The 21448-nt window shown below is 36.7% G+C and overlaps 1 protein-coding gene across 4 annotated transcripts in view; it reads right to left on the minus strand.

Moving 5' to 3' along the window:
- The window catches only part of LOC121375531 (pericentriolar material 1 protein-like), a 54581-nt gene extending 34506 nt beyond the window's left edge, over positions 1-20075 (minus strand). Inside the window, exons 1-11 of one of the 4 annotated variants that reach the window (XM_041503031.1) lie at positions 19996-20075; positions 15116-15262; positions 13932-14174; positions 10462-10584; positions 9747-9845; positions 8938-9033; positions 7962-8096; positions 6391-6564; positions 5812-5910; positions 4538-4631; positions 2259-2467 (exon numbers count right to left, since the gene is read on the minus strand). In XM_041503031.1, the coding sequence (XP_041358965.1) occupies positions 2259-2467; positions 4538-4631; positions 5812-5910; positions 6391-6564; positions 7962-8096; positions 8938-9033; positions 9747-9845; positions 10462-10584; positions 13932-14174; positions 15116-15253 (1410 nt within the window). In that variant the 5' untranslated portion in view covers positions 15254-15262; positions 19996-20075. Of the gene's footprint in view, positions 1-2258; positions 2468-4537; positions 4632-5811; positions 5911-6390; positions 6565-7961; positions 8097-8937; positions 9034-9070; positions 9164-9746; positions 9846-10410; positions 10585-13931; positions 14175-15115; positions 15263-19995 lie in introns of all 4 variants that reach the window. The other 3 variants (XM_041503032.1, XM_041503029.1, XM_041503030.1) reach the window with 3 other exon arrangements.
- Positions 20076-21448: the final 1373 nt, after the last annotated feature.

Raw genomic sequence — 21448 nt, forward strand, 5'->3', positions numbered from 1 at the left:
CGTTATGACAACTATCCATTTACGTCAAAAGGTTTTGATTAAAAAGAGAATGAATTCAATTTTTTAAATTTATATAATATTTTATCTAACAAATATCATGATTATTGTAAACTAATTGTATTCAGTGTACGTTTAACCGCAATTTGTATAAATACTGCATGTTCCTTTCCCGCGATCGCGAAATGCACGAGTGCGAAATTAACAAAGACAACGGAAATAAACAAACGAAACAGCAATTAAGTATTCATTAATGCGAACAACTATTTGGTGGGTTTTTTTCTCTCTCACAAATTTACATCAAGATTTACTTGCGTGTAATCGTATTGTTTAATGTCTGCAACAATGTCTTTTGACACGTGCAAGTCTCAGCTGACTGTCAAGCGTGACCTATATGCACATTGAGAACAGCCAACGAACGTTCGCGAACTATGCGATTGGTTCCCGACGTGGACATTAGGTTTAACATGAAGCGCATAAACCATTTTAGCAGACGTTTTGTTTTGCTCGGTCTACCTGAACTCGGCCCTAGCCTACTCGGCTTTGGCCCTGAACTAGCATGTGTATTGAAACTGACACGCAATTTCAGTCCGTTTTTATTACTTTGGCTCAAAGACTTTACAGAGTTAAAATAACACACTACAGATTTTTCAGACTTTTCTTGCACACATGTTGCCGTTAAAATTAATAACTGTGATTATTAAAATAAGCAAACATTGTTATGCTGAATTCTTGATGACACCACTTCTCGTTACCAGTCGCGAGATCCCTGTTAATATTTGGTATTATTAATATAGGTTAGGTGTCGGGATAGATTATGTAACCGATTGTTCACATCGGAAGATAGAAAATGGCTTAGCCATATTTTTAGCTCAGAACTGGTTGCTTGTTGGTGTAGTTTGTGGCCTTTCACATGTCTTGTGCCCTTTGCTAATAGCCGCCATTCTGAAACGTATCTGTCTGCATTGAACTCGTCAAAATCATACACGGTGGACGCTGAGTGGATGGCAGCGTTAGGGTGGATATTTATATTGCCCTGTCAGTCAAGTTATCAGTTTAGATACTTTTGAATTGCCCGTGACTGTCTGAGTGTCGGGAAGTTTTGTTTTTCATTTTACTTGTTTTATGATTTTCTTGGTTGCCCATCGGGGCAACTGTTTGACAAAGAATGGTTGCCCACAACATATTTTGGTTGTCCCGGGTGCGCGGACAACTGATTTGTGCACCCCTGATTCTGACAGAGTCATCAGAGGAAACCCGCTACATTTTTGCTAATGCAGCCAAGGATCTTTTATATGCACTTTCCCAAAGACAGGAAAGCACATACCTGGGCCTTTGACAAGCTGTGATGCACTGGTTGAATTGAGGAAAAAAAATATCAGCTGAATCGATCCACCAAGGTGGTTAGTTCCCACGGAGAGGACTGTATAGAGCACAATCTTTGATGTACCAGTCATGGGGCATTGGTTGGCAAGGGAAAATAAAACTCTAAACAACAGCAAACAACAGAGGGCAATACAAACTGCATAAGTAAGACAGATTATCAGTGCATAAAACTTAAGACCAGATTAGTTGCATGATGATACCTCAGCAGTTTAAAACTAAAGTATCTTACATATGATATTTGCAACATTACTAAGAGATGAACATGCTGCTGTCAAATAGGCTACTTCTACTGACCAGTAACATGAGGTCTATTATGTGCACTTTCTCTCATACCATGGCATTCGATGTACTTATTGTCCTGCACTGACTGGAACAGATTTAGAGAATACTCAACAAACTACAAGGCAATACCGTTTATTTTGCACAAGTGACTTGATAGAAGAACAACATCAATTCATGAGTGCAAGATAAACTGTATTGCCGAGTAGCGAGTTGGGTATTCTATTTTCAAATGATACTATTATTGAAAACAAGTTTGCAAGCTGAGAACAAGAGACAGCGTTGCATCATAGCTGTGACTTACGTATCGCTGATGAAATAAGTTAGTTGTTGACATGACTGCCACCATGGAAACTAAGACGTCAAAGTCTATAGTGAAGCACAAATTATGACGTCAAAATGTATCTAGGGGGGAAAATGGCTTTTTTCTTTTCCTATGGAAAGATTATTTTTCTTTCCCCACTTCTGTCTGCCCATATGGGTAATAAAACATCTTTAAACCTTTAGTAGCTGCCAATGGCTCAATAATATTTATAAATGCATTCCGTTCTTTTAAAAATCTTCTAATGCAAAGTTCCATCTTTATTTAAGTTTACCTCCGTTTTTAACTCATTTCTCAGTATGTTGAGATCCCGCCTCAAATCGGCCAGTTCCTTAGGTACGTGTTCACTGTTACGCTCATCATCCTCCGATTCTGGATACCCCACAATGTTCGACTTCAATGGTGGGATGTCCTGACGCAGTGCCGCTGCCTGGGCTCCTGCTTCTTCCACTGCCGCAGTAATCTGCGCAGTTATTCCAGCCGCTGAAAAAACAACAACATAAACATGTCTCATATGAACTTAACTACATAATTACACAATATTAATGTTTGTATATATCCAAATATGATTCCAGTCTTCCTAATGTTTATAGTAGCCTCAACTGGATTTTATCTCCCAATAATGTCAAACGTATTAAAACTAAGTATAAGGTAGTAAAAAACCAGGTTGAACTGCAATATACATTGAGATACCAGAAAAACACAGATGCTGGTATTTTAAGCAAATAAAGTGGAATTAATATGAAAACATGCTAAATGACAACAAAGTCAGATATTAAATGATTTTTATTTCAAACCATAGGTAAGATTTTGGGGATTACTAAATGTGCATAATTTGAAATGAAACTAATGATAAGTTAAAAAGCCAAAATTCTTTATATATACTCTTCAAAAAAAGAAACGCAAAAGGGTACAAATGGGTTATAACTCCGATTTTATGTTTCCTACCGGTTCATGCTTTGTGAATATAAGGTCATTGCATGTCCCAAACACATTCCCACGGTTACATTCGATAAAACGCAGCTACTGTACAATAAAGTTCCAAAATGTGAATATTCGCAAAAACGCAGCCACGTGCAAACCATGTCACCACTGCACGTGCGTTGTCTGCACGTGCAACATCAACACCGACAGTATAAAAGTGCAGGGTGTTCGCTTGCCTGGCCTCTGTATCTGGCCGACAGTTGACAATCCAGGACATGCCACGTCTCAGTGAACCGCAGAGAAACAATGCCATCGGCCGACTAGACGCAGGCGAATCCAGAACGGCCGTTGCCAGGGCATTCCATGTGTCCCCAAGCACCATCTCCAGACTGTGGGACCGTTACCAGCAACATGGATCAACACGTGACCTCCCTAGATCCGGTCGACCACGGGTCACTACCCCCGGGCAGGACCGCTACATCCGGGTACGCCACCTTCGGGAACGATTGACTACTGCCACCTCCACAGCCGCAGCAATACCAGGTTTGCGCAGGATATCCGACCAGACCGCACGGAACCGCCTACGTGAGGTAGGAATTCGTGCCAGACGTCCAGTTCGAGGTGTCATCTTAACACCACAACACCGTCGACTCCGACTGCAGTGGTGCCAGATTCATCGACAATGGCTCAACTGCTATGGAGACAGGTGTGGTTCAGTGACGAGTCCCGATTTCTGCTCCGACGTCATGATGGAAGATGTCGCGTGTATAGGCGTCGTGGTGAACGTTATGCGGCAAACTGCGTGCAGGAAGTGGACAGATTCGGCGGGGGTAGTGTCATGGTGTGGGCAGCCATCTCACACACTGGCAGAACTGACCTGGTCCACGTGCAGGGCAACCTGAATGCACAGGGCTACATTGACCAGATCCTCCGGCCACACATCGTTCCAGTTATGGCCAACGCCAACGCAGTGTTCCAACATGACAACGCCAGGCCTCACAACGGCTCTCCTACAGAACAACAACATTAATGTCCTTCCTTGGCCATCGATATCACCGGATTTGAACCCAATTGAGCATCTATGGGACGAGTTGGACCGACGCCTCCGACAGCGACAACCACAGCCCCAGACCCTGCCCGAGCTGGCAGCAGCCTTGCAGGCCGAGTGGGCCACCATCCCCCAGGACGTCATCCGTACTCTGGTTGCTTCAATGGGCAGGCGGTGCCAGGCAGTTGTCAACACACGCGGAGGCCACACCCGGTATTGACTCCAGGTGACCTTGACCTTGGTGGTGTGTCCTATCACTTACTCACAATGGACTAGAGTGAATTGTGAACAATCCTGCAACATTTGGTAATTATCGGACTCACCATTCAATAATTAAATCAATTCTCCAAATGTTACGACAATGTGGTTTTGCGTTTCTTCTTTTGAAGAGTATATTTTGAACTAATGCTGATTTGTTTTATTTATTCACATGTGTACAACTTTGTCAGTTCACAAGCATATTACACTGATGTTCTGATGTTCCCAAATAAAAATGTAACTATTAGTATTTAAGGACACTAATGCCACTCACTAATAATTTTGTTTACATAAAGAAATAATGTACTTGTAAGTGCACAAACCTTCTTTTTGTTTAGTAGAAGCAACGGCTAATCGCTTTTCACAACTATCCTTCATAGTCAGCAAGGCATCTTGTCGTTCTTGCAAAGCCTTCAGCTAAAACATTACAAGACAGAATTTAACAATTCATACCGTGTATCATAATAATATTACCGTAACCTAGAAAACTAAGAAATGACATCAACAAGAATTTAATAACTACTATTCATGTCAAATGTGTGGTAAGAATTAGTCCAGACAAGAAAGAAAGAAAGAAATGTTTTATTTAACGACGCACTCAACACATTTTTTTTACGGTTATATGGCGTCAGACATATGGTCAAGGACCACACAGATTTTGAGAGGAAACCCGCTGTCGCCACTACATGGGCTACTCTTCCAATTAGCAGCCAGGGATCTTTTATTTGCACTTCCCACAGGCAGGATAGAACAAACCATGGCCTTTGTTGAACCAGTTATGGATCACTGGTCGGTGCAAGTGGTTTACACCTACCCATTGAGCCTTGCGGAGCACTCACTCAGGGTTTGGAGTCGGTATCTGGATTAAAAATCCCATGCCTCGACTGGGATCCGAACCCAGTACCTACCAGCCTGTAGACCGATGGCCTACCACGACGCCACCGAGGCTGGTAGTCCAGACAAGAGGCACAATTTTATCACATTACTCCTCTAACTAGCAGTTCTGTATCATCTATATGCCTTTTCTGTACAAAACACATACAACAGTGGAATAGATACTAATGGGTCCACAGAGTGGAATCAATCCGTCCACCAATTACACCTGAGGTGAGTTCTCTAGGTGCCGTCCTAGAATTCATCATATCGGATGGGTCAGGAAAAGTCACTAGAGGACATTGATTTATTAATCATTGGCTATTGGATGTCAAACATTTGGTACTTTTTACAATTAGTCTTAGAGACAAAACCAGTTACATTTTTCCATTAGTAGAAAGGGATCTTTTATATGCACAACCCTACAGCCTTTACAGTCGTGGTGCACTGGTCAAAATGAAAAATGCTGGATCGATACCAGACCGAACGTGCTTCAGGCGAGCGCTTTACCACTGGGCTATATCCCTCCCAAGGGTGGATCAGGAGAAACTATTTATTATTTTCTGCCTGGTATATTTGCTGTATTTGTTTCCTAAGAATACTTGGTTTAAATAAAATGTTATTCTATGGGTATATGAAAACACCTCCTCACCCTACCCCCTTCCCCATGGTCAATTGTGGAACAGCCCTAACAAAAGAAATACTACATTGAAATCCTGCTCACCTGGGCTTGTTTCTCCAGTAATATCTTTAGCAGTTCCTCCTGGTGCTTTAGTTGCTCAATTTGTTCTCTCTCGTTGCTAACCTCCACAACAGCAGTCTCCTACCAAACAAATAAACAAGGTTCACAATGGTTTTTCATAAACCAAAACAAATTCTTGCATCAAAATAACTCTGATGTTATTGACAGAACTGAAAGATAACTTTAAAAATTAGTCACCAACAGGGTTAGTTACGAAAACCTATGTTCTTGATGTCCCTTGTTAAATTTAATTGCATGTTTTCACTTTCCAGTGCCTGTATACATATTGTATATCTCAATTACTTTATTTGTTGAATATTACTGATTGTAGAACAAAGATCTCTTAACCGTATTACTTTTTTTGTTGTTGAAAAGATCCATATTTTTCTGAAATTGCTGCCTGGTGCACTATATTGTGAATTGTGAATCCACACTGAAAATCATGATCCATAAAAACACAAATGGCCATGATAAATGGATAGTAAACAATATATTAGTAACCAGACATATAAAGAAACTGGAATAATTATCTATTATTTTGATACAAATACTGCTAATTACCTCAACATCCCTATCGATATCCCAGTGAGTGTGCCTTTTCAAGTGACCAGGAATAACGGTGTTGTCCATGTTCCCAGAGGCCTCTGAACTATTGGAGTCACTTTCTTCCCCATCAGTGTCACCAAGCTTGTCCTCTATACGTGGACGGGAAGAGGAGCTAAGAGTATTTTCTTCCTGAAAAAGTGACACAAAATTAAAACAAGAATTCCTCAGAATTACATGTCTCGCCTACCATAAACTGATGTGGTGGAAAAAGAAGTATTTTATTAAGTAACATTCAGAATCAATCTAGTTCTCAATTTTTTATATATTTTTTTAATTTAAACCAAAAAAATTCTTTTAATTTAATTGTATTTAATAAACATTGAGATAGAAAATCATTGATGCAAATGTAAATAAAATTTAATTGACATAGGACTTCTAATTTGTAAGAAATGGACATAAATGCAAAATCGAAACATTGGAAACAAACATAAATATTGATATTAATGGTGTCACTGTCGGAGAAAACAGGGCAGGATTTAGCTCAGTTGGCTGACCCATTCTTTGACAGGGTAGTTCCCATTTCAATCAGTGCCCCATGACTGGAATATCAAAGTCCAGTTTATATGCTGACCCGTTTGTGGAAATATCACACATTTTGAGTATAATACATATTAGATATTAACCTTCTGAATTAACCGTCACGCCAGTCGACATACTGTACACTGTATACTGTGCATTCCCCAATTCATATTTCGCGCTGTTTTGCACACGACACTCACCGGAAACGATTTAGTAACAGGAAACAAAAGACACCTTAGCTTCCTGTGTCTTTAAAATTAGATTTTTCACTGTAAAATGGCTTGAAATTTTGAGTTCAAAAAGTGGTTTTTGGCAAGTATTTTCACTTGACAACAATGGTGGCACGTCGCAGTCATTTTCAAGGATTGATAGCCGATTGTGACAGCTATTTTGATAATAAATTTGATCATTTTACCACAAATGCCCATAAGTAAACGCAACTTTTTCGATTTTTTGCCTAATTTTAATCAACAATAACTGATCTAAAATAACCTCAAAATTAGAAAAATACTCGAAAATAATACATACCAATTCAAATATGAACTTTATTTTATGTATTTATAAAACATTTAAATGAATATATGCGAGTAAAAATTATAAACTTGTACCCACTCAACATGATTTTTGTCAAAAATTAATCCAGTAGTCTAAAGATTAATAAACATTTGACTAGCATGCAAGACCAGATTTTTCTACGCTGAAGACAACAAACTATTGCATGGTTTGACATGAATTCACAAAAATAAATTGATAAGCAAAACGTTATTGCAGAGGTCAAAATTGGCTTAAATTCCTGCCGGACATTTGGTCTGGCAAGCTACAAATTCTGCCGGATTGAATCAAGACTGGCCAGACCAAACTTGATCATAAAGCAAAATAATTGCATGTCCGATGGGAAAGCAGGCTAAAAGATCTCCCAGCCCATGGTGATGATGAATGACAAAGAATGGTTGGCACGGCAGTATTTTGACCACTGTATTAAAATATCAGCCATAAATATGACTCACAGTTGTTTCTGAAGCATTGGTATGAATTTCAAGATCCACCGAGATTGTATCATCAGAATCATGCTTGTCATCATCTTGCACGGGAGCAGAGCCAGTCCCATTTGGCATTCTCATCAGCGCTTCATCTCGCATTGCCTGAAAACACGTAAATTATTATTAAAATATTACTTGGTGTTTTCTTCACCCAATAATCGATGTGTATCTTTGTGCTAGGGTGTCGTTAATTCATTCTGTGTACTTATACATATCTTGCTATCTATCTATCTATCAACAAACCATATCTGTTGCAATAAGCTAACCATGATTGAATTCCTTCCAAATAAGTTTAAACATAAAACCTAACAGTTAAATTTTATTTTTCAGTAACTAGTATCTCTTCTATGTGACTCTTACTGAAATCAAATAAACTGTTACAAAAAATCATTTTAAAAATATAAACATATTGATGGTATAAAAGGTGTTTCATATTTTGGTTAATTCTGTTGTTTTCTGGTCATGTTTATAAGAGCAAGATAGTGTTACTTTTTTTTTTTTAAATGAAGGATTTCAACTAGAAATGATTTTGTCACTTAACATGTTTATCAGTAATAAGATGTATTATTTTATAAAAATCAGGCAACCTACCATATTTTCCATGTAAGTATTCAAACCAAAAACAATATTTAGTAACCTTAAAGAAATTAAAGGTAAATTGTGGTAAAACAAACAAGTGAATGAACATATACCACTGACAGTTTGACAAGTCTGAATCAATACCAACTAATTGCATGACTGCATCAGGACTGTATTTTAATGCAATATAACAGCAGGGAACATTTTGTTCAGTATCGTGTCACAACAAGTTTCAGAGATCGCTACACAATTTTAAAACATTAAACAGTAATTGCTAATAAATTGACTAGAAACATAGCTAATCAAGATTTTAAAAACAAAATGTTCCCTGAACAGCAGCAAATGACCCGACCTCGATACTTACCAACATACCCTGAAGAAGACTCATATAGCCACGCTCCTGGTCTTTAAGATTGTCTACTAGCTTTTTCAACTTTTCCAAGTCTTCTTTACAAGAACGCTAAAAACAACAAAATAAAATGATAAACACAACTAACCCAGAGCTTCTGTAGGTTTTCCAGGCAGTTTAGTTCTTGCTGTTTCAGCGAAGTAATCACTTGTTTTAACTTAGCAGCTCTCTCGTCATCGCTCTACAATAAGGTTAAATTTTCAAAATTAACTTTTATTTAATTACTTAGTACAACTTGAAAAAAATAAGATTTCCCTTTGATACTGAAAAAGATTTTATATATTTATTTATCATATATTAGCTAGCATATCCAGTGTAATCAAAGTATGTGATATTTTTCAGATCACATACTTTCGGAATTTGATAACTTTGCAAATTAGATGTAAATTAATTGAGGTCACAGCACCACGTTTATTGATATGTAAGCAAACGTACTACAGTGACTATCCACAATTGACGTATGCATTCATATTCGTCAAACAAAAATATTCCAATAGCTTTACACTGAAAGTTGTCCAGCGTTCAGACAACAAAAAACATTAAACACTAATTTATTTTTATGAAAGGATAGTTCTTGTTTACTTTTAAAACTAGAATATTAAACCTTTTGATGTGAATGGGCTGGGGATCTTGAACAGAATTCCAGTTTTCTGTCTGTGGGATCTTTGATTTCTTTAGTTGAAAATTTAACATATCTGTATTTCAGTCATATTATTTTGATCACTATGTACCGCAACTGTAAATGAAGTGGCTATGTTAAGAACCTGATCTCCAAACTTTTGCAGATTGTCCATCATGCCTGTGGCCTGCTTGATATAGTCTCGTATCTGCATCAGTCGACCAACAATTTGGTTACTGTCAGGCTGAAATAGTGAAAACAATTTTTTTTTGTAAATATAAATTCGGTAAACTCAGTCAGCTTGACAAATACATTATTTATACCTTATATGCAGTTAACATTTCATCTTCAATTAGTCAGGGAAGATTTTGTTTTCAAAATCTTGATGAGCGATATTTCTAGTCAGTTGAAAATTGATTAGCAACCACTGTTTAGTGTTTTAAAATTGTGTAGCAATCTAAGAAACATGCGTAGCGAATCGCAACGCGATACTGAACAAAATGTTCCCTATTCCCTATTATATCTCCAATCAACATGCAACAATTTAGCAAATAATAAATGTAGAAAGAACATGGTAATAACCTTGAAGCCTATCACTCTCTTCCTTTATTATTACAAACAATAATGAGGAAAAACTAAAGATTCAAGTTAAACAAAACACTGCCAGAAGACACCACAGCCCATTATTAAATGTTTGACAGAATCCCTCCACCTACAGAAGAAAAGTTGTTTTCTACAGGCTGTATCTTATACCATGTTTTTTTTTCTTCCAAAAAATTATAGCCCTAGAACTGAAATTGCCTGCCTACCCCATATGACCCTGGTGTTTCAGCTCTGTTGTTATTGTGGTTGGCTCTCACCTCCCGGTTCGGTCGCAGGTCGTCCATGCTCCCCGATGGGCCAGGATGCTTATAGTTTGGTCGCCTGAGGCGGTCAGTATTCACAACACGTTCGTTGTTCGGTTCTCCCTCAGCACCAAGTTGCTGCAATATCAATGAAGACATGGATCAAACAACATCACCCATGTCTTCTCAATATGATTATTCAGTCAATTGTGGAGGTTTGTATTAAATATTATTGGTGATTAAAAAGCTCACATATACTAACGTACTTATAACAACATTAGGCAGTCATAGACATGAAATAAGTTGAGAATGGCCATTCAGGTTGTTACCACATGTCAAGAAAGTTGAGAACTGAACTTTGTTCTTTACAAAATCTTATTAAACAAAAAAACCAGCTCCACTTAAAGTTACAGTCTCTGGTTACTATATTATACCATCATGTACAAATATGAAATACTAGCTCAAATGCACTTTTAAAAAACCGTGTGTGTTCACTATCAACAGAGATCGTCAAAAAGTATATGCTCGATTCGTCACCTGTGTTGCCATTGCTTGGCAAAACACAAATGACAGCCTGTTGTCAGTTTCAGCTAACACGTCTCAAGAAATGAAATGAGAAATCTTGCTCTGTACGAAGAACGTTCGGTTGAGAATAGGGTATTAGGGTGTTTTGTTAAAACCGGTTTAATATTGTCAACTTATTATCGACAATCATACTTTCCTATTTCATAATTAATATTGTATAAAGTGTTAGTAAACTTTCAAAGTTTAGTTTGTATAAAATATTGATCATGTATCTTTAGTTATAAAATATATTAAAGTAGACATTGAACGTTTTCACTTCTTAATTTTACAAGTGTTATGATCAACAAATTAAAATACAATATTCTTTCATATGGAAAGTGGCGTAAGTTAATTTGCTTTAAGAACATCAATGTTAGAGCATATTGATTTATTAATGATCGGCTACTGGATGTCAAACAATTGGTAATTTTGACATATAATCTTAGAGAGGAAACGGATGTATGTGCAGGGGGAAGGTATTGGGGGTCGAAATCCCTCCCTGCCCAAGCGAAAACAAAATTGAAATATATTTTCTGGGGGAGCATGACCATATAAACTTCGCTCAAGACTGTCTATTACCCCCACCCCCGCTAAAAATCCTGCCTTGGAAACCCACTACATTTTTGTTTTTTAACAAGGGATCATTTGTATGCACAATCCCACAGACAGGATATCACATACCAGTTATAGCGCACTGGCTGGAATGAGACTGCCGATGGGGATTGATCCTAGACCTACTGCACATTTTAAAAAAAACACTTTTTGGTTTAAGTAATGAATAAAAATAACATATAGTCTTGATAAATGTTAAGTAAATCAAAAACACTGCCCTCTTCCTCTTCCCCTAGAGCGTTACGTAATAACAATTGTTGACACCCCCTTACATGTAACGCGTATGCCAACCGCTGGCCACTGTCAAAATTTCAAGGCAAATCCCCCACCAACCTCTGGAAAGGTGTTATACCATACATCTATGGATATAAATATGTTTTGGAGATATGAGACAACCCCTCAATCGAGACAGTTAAATTTGTTTAAAATCACATGAGAAACTTGGTGCCTGCGTAAATCACATAAAGTTACAGTTCTACTGGCGTCCCGCTAAATGAAGAAAAACAAAACTATCCATTGTGTTTGTATTGCGAAACTATAGCAATGTGGTGGACCGTATATGTACAAAACAGAATAGGATCATCCATTTTAAATGCTTAAATAATAAAAATATTCCAGGAACTGCAGCTTTAAATGTTGATAAATTGAGTTAGTAGAGCCACTGAAAATCCGAAGAAATCGGTAATTCCGCAATGAACCCATCATCTGCATACAAACCGTCGTCAAAACGGAAATTTCTGTGACTTTTATATTCAAGTGCGGACACAACCTATACTAAATAACAGTCTAGTATTTGATTGCATGTAAACAAATAAACAATAAATAATAATATATTGCATTGTATTACAGTATATACTGTAATACATACTGGCATCTGTCAATCAATGGTGCCAGACTGGGTTAAGTCTGTTTCAACAATTTAAATGTTAGTAAATTTAAGATACAATTATTGAATGAAAATGTTGTTAAAAAAATAATCTTTGATACTGTAGTGAATCAGAATGTTTTATTTCGGAAGTATTTAAAAATAAAAACAACATTTAATTTACTATAGATGCACAATAATGGGCTAAATAACGGTTAACGGTTTATGGTTACATTTCGGTTAATACTGTTTATTATCGGAAACCGAAAGTGACTGAACTTTATAATGTGCCATTGCGTTCAATGTATTTTAAGTTATTATCAGATACCAGTCAAGTAAGAAAGCACGAGGTTATTTCAATCAATAAGAAGTCAAAAGGTCTCTGTTTATTGACAAAAGTACGATTTTGAAAAAAAAAATATGTAAAAGTAACCAGGAAAAAAAGAGGACAATTTTGACCAAATAAACTTATTTTCCGTGTTTTTCTGCGGAAAATGGGAATTCCGTTTTCAACGGCCGATTCCGTGATTTCCATGGGTTTTCCGCAGTCGAGGATTTTCGGTGGCTCTAAGTTAGTTAAATATAAGATAAACATACAAGTATCAGTACAATGACAGTGATATGAATGACTAACGATGTGTCAGTGTGTCTGGGGAGGGATCTTGGAGTAATAGAATGGAAATATAAATTTATTGTAACCCATAGGTTACCATTTCTGTATTTTGTGGTAACCTGTACATGGGTTACCACACTATATCATGTAGTTTGATGCTTGATTATGCACACATATTATCAATCAGTAAACAAAAAAATTAATTCTCTTTTGGTGATACTCGCTAGTGGCTTGATACTGTATTCAACGTTTCTGTATGTATTATTTTTAAAACCTAGATAATCAGCTAAAATTCAGGAAGGAATAATAGTGAATGCTAATTTTCTCTTAAAGCATAACGGATATTTTAGTTCAACTTTTTGTGAGTATTATTCTGACATTTCTCAAAGAAAGATAAATTGTCCACACCTCATCCCACTCTCAATATTCTTAAAATGGATTTGACAGATTCAAAACATCCCAAATGACCTCAAATCTGATAAGATATCTTGCCTGAACATAACAATGAAGAGACAAACATAATAAATTACATTTTGATTTTCAACATGATAACCAAATAAAATTATATACTTTTTTAAATGATGCAACTGCAAAAGTAACAAAACTGGAAACTGAAGGTGCAAGTATAAATTAATATTAAATTTTTTAAAATTTATAATACTAATTATTTTCCAACAAATGCATAAAAAACAAACACCCTACTTTTCATCGCATTTTCCAAACTGTTCATATAATATTCAGAAGTGTTTTTTGCTATAAACATACTTGCAGTGGCTGTGCTGCAAATGGTGGCACACATAACTAAGAAACAACTGTAACAAACACACATACATCATCAAAGTCACTGAAGGTCATGTGCTGTCGAAGATTCTCCAAGGCCACCCTCTGTGATGTCGGTGTGGTCGCAGTGATGCGGGTTCTCGGATATGTCGACGGCGTGTGCTGTTTCTTCTCCGTCTGTGGAGGGGAGTCCAACGAGAGGGACTGCTCCCGCTCTCTCTCCGGATTGCCTTTCGACTTCTTCTTACGCTTTCCATCAAGTGACTGTGTAGTGGGTTTCCAATCAGAAAAATCCTATAACAGAATGTTAGTTGAACTAATAACACACTCTTCATATCTCAATATATTTTGTAATACAGTAACTGCATATATTTTAATACAAATAATACAGTGAAATCTGTCAAAGCTAGATTATGCTGGGGATCTAATATTGATCCAATTTAAACAGGATCCGGTGTTTAGAGGATCGTGATTTAGAATTGAGAAAATATGGGACCATGAAACTTGGCTGGTTTTGACAGGATTCCAGTTTGTTCAGGGTCTGGTTTAGACAGGTTTTACTGTAATAATTTTTTTTAATTAAATAATAAACTTATAATACATCAAATATATAAAGTGATAAATATGAAAAATTTAGTCTTTGGAAACATAAATTGTTTTTGTATACCTGTAAAAACAATTCACATTTGAATACCTGTAGATATTTTAGGTTATTCAATTGCAAACAATAACTTAACTAATAACATGCAGTTGCTTAGCAACACAAACACCTGACAATAAATTATTCTGCTCTGACGTATATTAATTAGCACCTTTCACTCAGCTGTTGACGTTGATGATGACATAGAACTTTGTTTAGCAATGTGCAGCAACAAGAATGTATTCTCTGGATTAATTTTCATGATGTTTTAGTAAATATGAACTGGTTCCAAAAACAAAACATTCTCCACACAACCAAAGTTGCACTGGTGTCCTTTGAACATATAGAGTTGATGACAAAGCTGGGAGTTTCTTGAAGCTTTCATAGATGTTATGTCATGTAAAACATTAACAGACACGCAAACACAACCAGAATCAAACCAATTTTCGCAAACTGACAGCACAAATATTTGAACCAAAACTTACCTTTGGGTTTCAGTAACTTACTAGAAATTAGAAAATTAATCAGTAGTCAGTTCTTGCTAATATGAATTTTTGACATAAACACTGCCACTCAAGCTTATAAAGTTAATTACCCAGTTATTAATCCGGACTTCATTGGGCACACTGCTTAGGCTCAGGACATCATCTCGGTCAGAGAAACTGGTTGTCCTCTGCCAATTGCTGCGCTGCTTTACCTCTTTCTTAGACATTGAAACACCTCCTGTTGCCATAACAGATTTCTATTTTACAAAAAAGAAAGAAAATTATACAAAATATTACTCGAGTACTTGTTTCCTGCCCCCCTCCCCCCCTCCATCCCCCAAAGACACACATATACTTCAACAGTAAAAAGACAATAAATATTCCATTGAACATTACTAAATGTACCAGATATTTTGCACCAATTTAAGGTGAATTTCTGGTGCACCAATGCAGTCAAAACGAAACAAACTATGAAAACAAATATTAGGTACCCTATTATCTTGGAATTTAATGGATATACAGTCAAACCTGTCTTAAGCGGTCACACAAGGGAGTAGATAAAAGTGGACGCTTAAGACAGATGGCCGCTGAGTACAGGTTGCCACATACATCATTTTCTGGTTTACAGTCTGTACTGCTAGTCAACGGATGTGTGCTTCACAGTTGACTATAAATCAACATTTGACATATCGTCTCCTTCAGAAATAATGTAAATGGAATGTATTAAATTAACCGTTCTCAACAAGTTTGTTTTCTTTTTCCATTTAATTACTTAATTCCTACTTCATGCGGTGTATTGTCATAGTAAGTGAATCTACAAATGTCAAGCATAGCCTGCCCAGTGGCAATTGGGTGTATTCCAGAGTCATACTTTCTTTATTGATACACAATAGAGATGTCGGGACTGAAAGGGTACAAGTATTCCTGAAGGTGTGAAGACCAGTTTTTTGCTGCACCTTATCGCTGTTGTTAAAATATCTTTTTTATATAACAGTAAAACTTTACTGTGGCCGCTTAATACAGGTATTTTAGCGATTTGAGATCCGATTTAGGTAGCCGCTGGCTGCATAAGACAGGTGACCGCTTATTGCAGGTGCATTTACATTATAAATCATTTGGGAGGGGAAAAAGTGGCCGCTTAAGACAGGTGACTGTTGAGTACAGGTGGCCCACTAGGACAGATTTGACTGTACTTTAAAAAATTTGTATAGATTATAGTAAAAGATTAATGTTGTTTTCGGTGTATTTGTGTGGCCTTTTTTATTATTACAAGCTTTAAAAAAAAAAAAAAAAAGAGTCCAGTCATGGATTTTGCCCAGTACAAATTTGTTATGCTTTCACAATTGTCATAAAACTTAATATTACTAATAATTTTTTTCCGACACAAAATGAAGTTTGATTTTATATATATATGTATAAAAATGCATATGTTAAAACAGTTATGGATCATATCATGCAGCAAGGGATTTTTTATATGCACCATCTAACAGACAGGGTAGTACATACCACGGCCTTTGATATACCAGTCGTGGTGCACTGGCTGGAACGAGAAACAGCCCAATGGGCCCACTGACAGGGCCTCATGAATAAAGGTTGAAAAACCCTTGGGTTTACAACATCCATTCACTCAGGACAGATAATTCATAATAGCTCGTATGGGGCCATACATAATTTTCAACATTTTCACAAGTGTACAGAGGGTACACTTTTGACCAATCCCCCCCCCCCCAAAAGTGTACATCCCCCAAATGAAAAATGTTGATCGACATTTTTCATTTTCAAAAAGAGTGTACGCTGGCCCCTTAACCCCCCCCCCCGCATATGGTTTGTACGCTCTCGTGAAAATTATGGACGGCCCTTAGTTATTCTATCTGCCAATATTTAACATTTTAAATGTGTCTACATACAGCAAAATAATCTTTCAGTCATGTTTATTTGCTGTAAATGTTACTTTTTAAAATATACCATTGCCAGGCTCAAAGTTGCCATCGGTGGGCCATTTCACACATGGCAATTCTTTATATTTCCACTTATTTTCATGCTTATATCCAATTAAGGTTCAAGCATGCTGTCCTTGGCATACACTTGAATTGGTACATGTATGTTATTAACAAATGTGTATACCATATTGTGTGCAGAACCAGAGTGTTCCGCCAACTCGAAGTAAGCACCAAATCTCCAAACATGTGACCGATACTATACACGATTTTATTTTGTGCACCATCAATAAGCTTAAGAAATGTAGCCCAGGGTTGAATTAATATGAAAACGATGGTCGCAAGCGGGACCAGTTGAAAAAAACCTCTTACTGGCCCTTCTCAAATTTAACTAGCCCTCCATTAAAATTAACTGAACAGCAAAAATCATAATGAATAAAGTTAAAATTTACATTCAAAATATGTTATTAAGTTTTAAACCGACACCAACTAAAATAATATTTTTTGAAGAAAAAAAAAATCCTGTATAAATAAAAATGTTGGTTTTTTGCGTGTGTTTTTTTCTTCACATTACCATTAAATTATACAGAATAAATCTCGTTTTTAATACAGGGGAGAAGACAAAATGCTAGAACAGACCAGGTATGCCGCATGACTTGAATTGACTCTGAAGTAAAAAATAATGCAATACAAAGAGAGTAAATGTAGAACTGCGCGTGCTTAAGTAATTAAACTAATTTGGGAGTGGCAGTCCTCTTTGTAGCGATGCAAGAGGGTAAAATTTCCAGTAAAGGATTTCCTCAAGAGTTTCATGGAATCATGCATTATTTTGCCAAATGCCCATTCAACTGCATTGTGCAGAGATATGGCCCTGATCATGTTTTACGGTTTTGTTGTTCAGATTACCTTGGATGTTCCATCAGACCTATATCAGAAAAGAAGATTTAATCTATGTAGTTTGATGGTAATTTATAAAAAAAAAAAAATATATATATTTACCATTAACTCCCATTCACCCCAACCCATTTTTTAAATTTGAGATGGCAAGTGTTTAACATTTAATAAATTAATGTTTTTATATGAATTGTATCTTTACTCATTGTGAAATTACATGTCAATTCATCGGTTCCCTTTTGACGCAAACGGGCAATGGCCTAAAACTAATATTTTTTGCCTTAATAAAATGTATGTTTGTCTGTGTGTGTGTGTGTGTGTGTGTATGTATGTGTGTGTGTTCGTGCAGATACCGACGACGACAATCAACTGACTGGCCTTTGGAATAAGCCATGTAGTAATGGAAACTTCAATTGTGCTCACGTTAGTGTGAGTTCGAACTACATGTATAAGCCAGATTTCGATTTTTCCCAGGATAATATAAGCTAATTAAATATGATTATTTTTTATAATCAGCTTATTGGCATGGACTGGGGCCCATATTTTCGAAGCTATCTTAGCCTACGAAATCGTGAAATCATCGTAAGCTATGACATCACTATGGCATGCGCTGTAGTGACGTCACAACCTACGACGGTTTTACGATTTCATAGCGCTAACATGGCTTCGGAAATAGGGCCCCAGTCCATGCCAATAAGCTGACGACTTCATATTTAAATATGCATGCAGTGTCTTCAATAAGTTTTGATTTCTATTTTTAGAACGACCCGGCCCAAAACCACAGAAGCTGGGTCAGGCGCTGTCAAAATATAAAGCATGTTCTATGTCTTCTGCTGTCAGATATGTAGTTCGTGCCAGCACAGATGCAGTGTTTTGTCATATTCAGTTCAGTTTCAATATGTTTCTTTTTTTCACTTGTACCATACTAGCCAGACACTAAAATTCAACTACAATAAATTACTCTCCTACCTTTAATTACCGTTACATTTCCCCCACACAACTTGTACAAAATACCATTACAGTGACACATTTCCACATATGAGACTGTAACGATGTCGCCAGTATCGACGTTATTGAGATAGCATAGGGCAAAATACATGCAGTTTTCTGCCATTTTTTTCTTCAAGAGGATTGAATGCCTCCAAAGTACAATCTACCGGAGTAAACAAATTCATGTAGGCATCTTAGCCATGCATGACAATGAACATATAGCCTATGCATCTGCAGTACTGTGCCACTCAAAAAAACGTTTCCGAAACTGATCACGAGATGGATCATGTGTGATCGTTCAATTTCATAGTAATATTTTTAAGGAGACAAAACAAAAATGTACTAAAATAATCCTGGGACAATAGTGTAGCGTTTGTGGGCTACATAGTGAGGTCATGGGTGGTTTATAAATAGTGGTGTCACCGATCCACATCTACTGCACTGAATTACCGGACATGTAAATTGTTTTGGATACAAGGGGGTATCTACATTTATGGACAATTTTAAAATGTTCATTTTCTACCGAAATAAATGATAAAATAACTTGTGGTGTATCTCAGATTATGCACTGCTTCATTGGTTAGAGACACATTTTATTAAGTGTTTCACAGTGTTCACATAGAAAATGGTCTTTCAATGCTTAGGTGCGCCGATACACCGGACAGCACTGTGTGTGGAATCTGTGTCATTGTTGTAATGTTTTTTTCCAAGATTTCTGTCTGGACAAAATGTGGGTAAAAGTTAATGAAAAATAAAGGTAGGAGATCAATTTTTCATAGTTCTTAACATTTTGGTTCAGACTTTAGGGTAAAAAGATGGTTGTTATGGAAAAACTTCACTACCAAAATGAAATTCGAAATGAAGTCTCTCACCGAGTCACTGCCATATAATATTTTAATTTGAACAATTTATGAAAAACCCCACAAAATATAGCATACGGGATTACAAACCTCAATCAACATAAAATGGAAAAGTAAATAAAACCTGAAGTTCGCCAGAGCCGCTGAGACAGTGAGAGCGCAGACGTGAATTCATATTTTAATTTTTGATGCACATCCGTTCCACAAATACCTCTCAGAAAGGCTATTTATTTACATACACATTAGTTTACATATACCAAATACAAATTAAATAAGTTTTTGCTAAAACATCATATTTTATAAACTTACTAAATAATAAACAACAAGATAATCGACGTTTAGAAACTTCAGCAACAAGCACTGTCATGCTCCATGACGCTTTCTTCGTTTGTTATTTCTTCCAGTCCCGGTTGTAGACCCCGATACTCACATAGCCTACCAACTTCAAGTCAGTCACTATGGGCTTGCATTGCTAGGCTTTGCCCGTGAATGTCCTGGCCCTGCTCTGCTTAAAACTAATAAAAGTCGTGATAGACCCAGTTGTGAGGTACGATCGTTTATTGAGCTTAACCTACAAGCGTATAAGCACTACATGTCGTAGGATGTTTTTAGTACAATGTGCCCAGTAAAGATAATCTTTAGTCCTTCCCATTTCAACGTGGTAAGTGTACAGGTGTCCTCTATTGTGATATTGTGAAGTAATTAGCAATGCAGGCTCATTACTGCTTAAGCGTGTTTCACCAAGTTGGATCCAGTAGTGTTTAAAACAACACGCCTTATTTCAAAGCTGCACCGCTAACTACCTGTATGGACGGAATGAATGAATGAATGAATGAATGAATGTTTAACGACACCCCAGCACGAAAAATACATCGGCTATTGGGTGTCAAACTATGGTTTGTTGAATTGTTTTTTAATGTACATTTAATTTAATTGGAATTGAAGACAACACGTTTTTATTTTATTTCGAGGTTATTAGGCATAACGTGACGATGGAGGGTACAGTAGATAGAATTTACGCCATTGAATGAGAACATGACGGGGGGGGGGGGGGGGGGGGGCAATAAAGTCTTCCGACGCGGAGGCTTGCATTACCTATTTACCACATTGTGTACGAGCGAGTGGACGAATCATCCGCATGATAATGAATACAAACAGTTAATAAAAACTGGATAGTAATGTTGAATTCTAACTCTATTTTACTTTTTTGGTTATAGTATACACAAAATAATGTTAAGAAACGATTACAATGTCAAAGAAATAACTATTAATATGTTTTAAAAAAATGCAGTCATCGAGTGGACGAATTGTCCGAGGTGAGTGGACGAATCGTCTGTGGACGAATTGTCCAGTGGACGAATCGACTGGAAAGCATCACTTACATAGATCATAGGCAAAACCAAAATAATAATCTGCTCTAAATGTAAAATAAACTCAGTCTTTGCTCTAATAAAATAAAAACACTTAATTCCTATATATAATATCAGTTTACGTGCACATTCAGAACAAGCTGTTGTAGCGCAATGAACCTAAATTGAATATAAAATGGAAAAAAAAAGAAAAAGCTTCAGCAATCCCCCCCCCCCCCCAAAAAAAAAAAAGAAAAAAGAAAAACACAAAAAACCCCACAACAACCCCAAAAACAAACTAAAAACAAAAGAAAAAGTTAAATAGCATATTCTAGTCCGTATTTCTCCTACAAGACAGCGAAAATTACGTGGGTTTATAATGTTTTTGTTGGGGTTTTTTGTTGGGGGGTTTG

This window comes from Gigantopelta aegis, chromosome 6 (assembly GCF_016097555.1).
Source record: "Gigantopelta aegis isolate Gae_Host chromosome 6, Gae_host_genome, whole genome shotgun sequence".
NCBI lineage: Eukaryota > Metazoa > Mollusca > Gastropoda > Neomphalida > Peltospiridae > Gigantopelta > Gigantopelta aegis.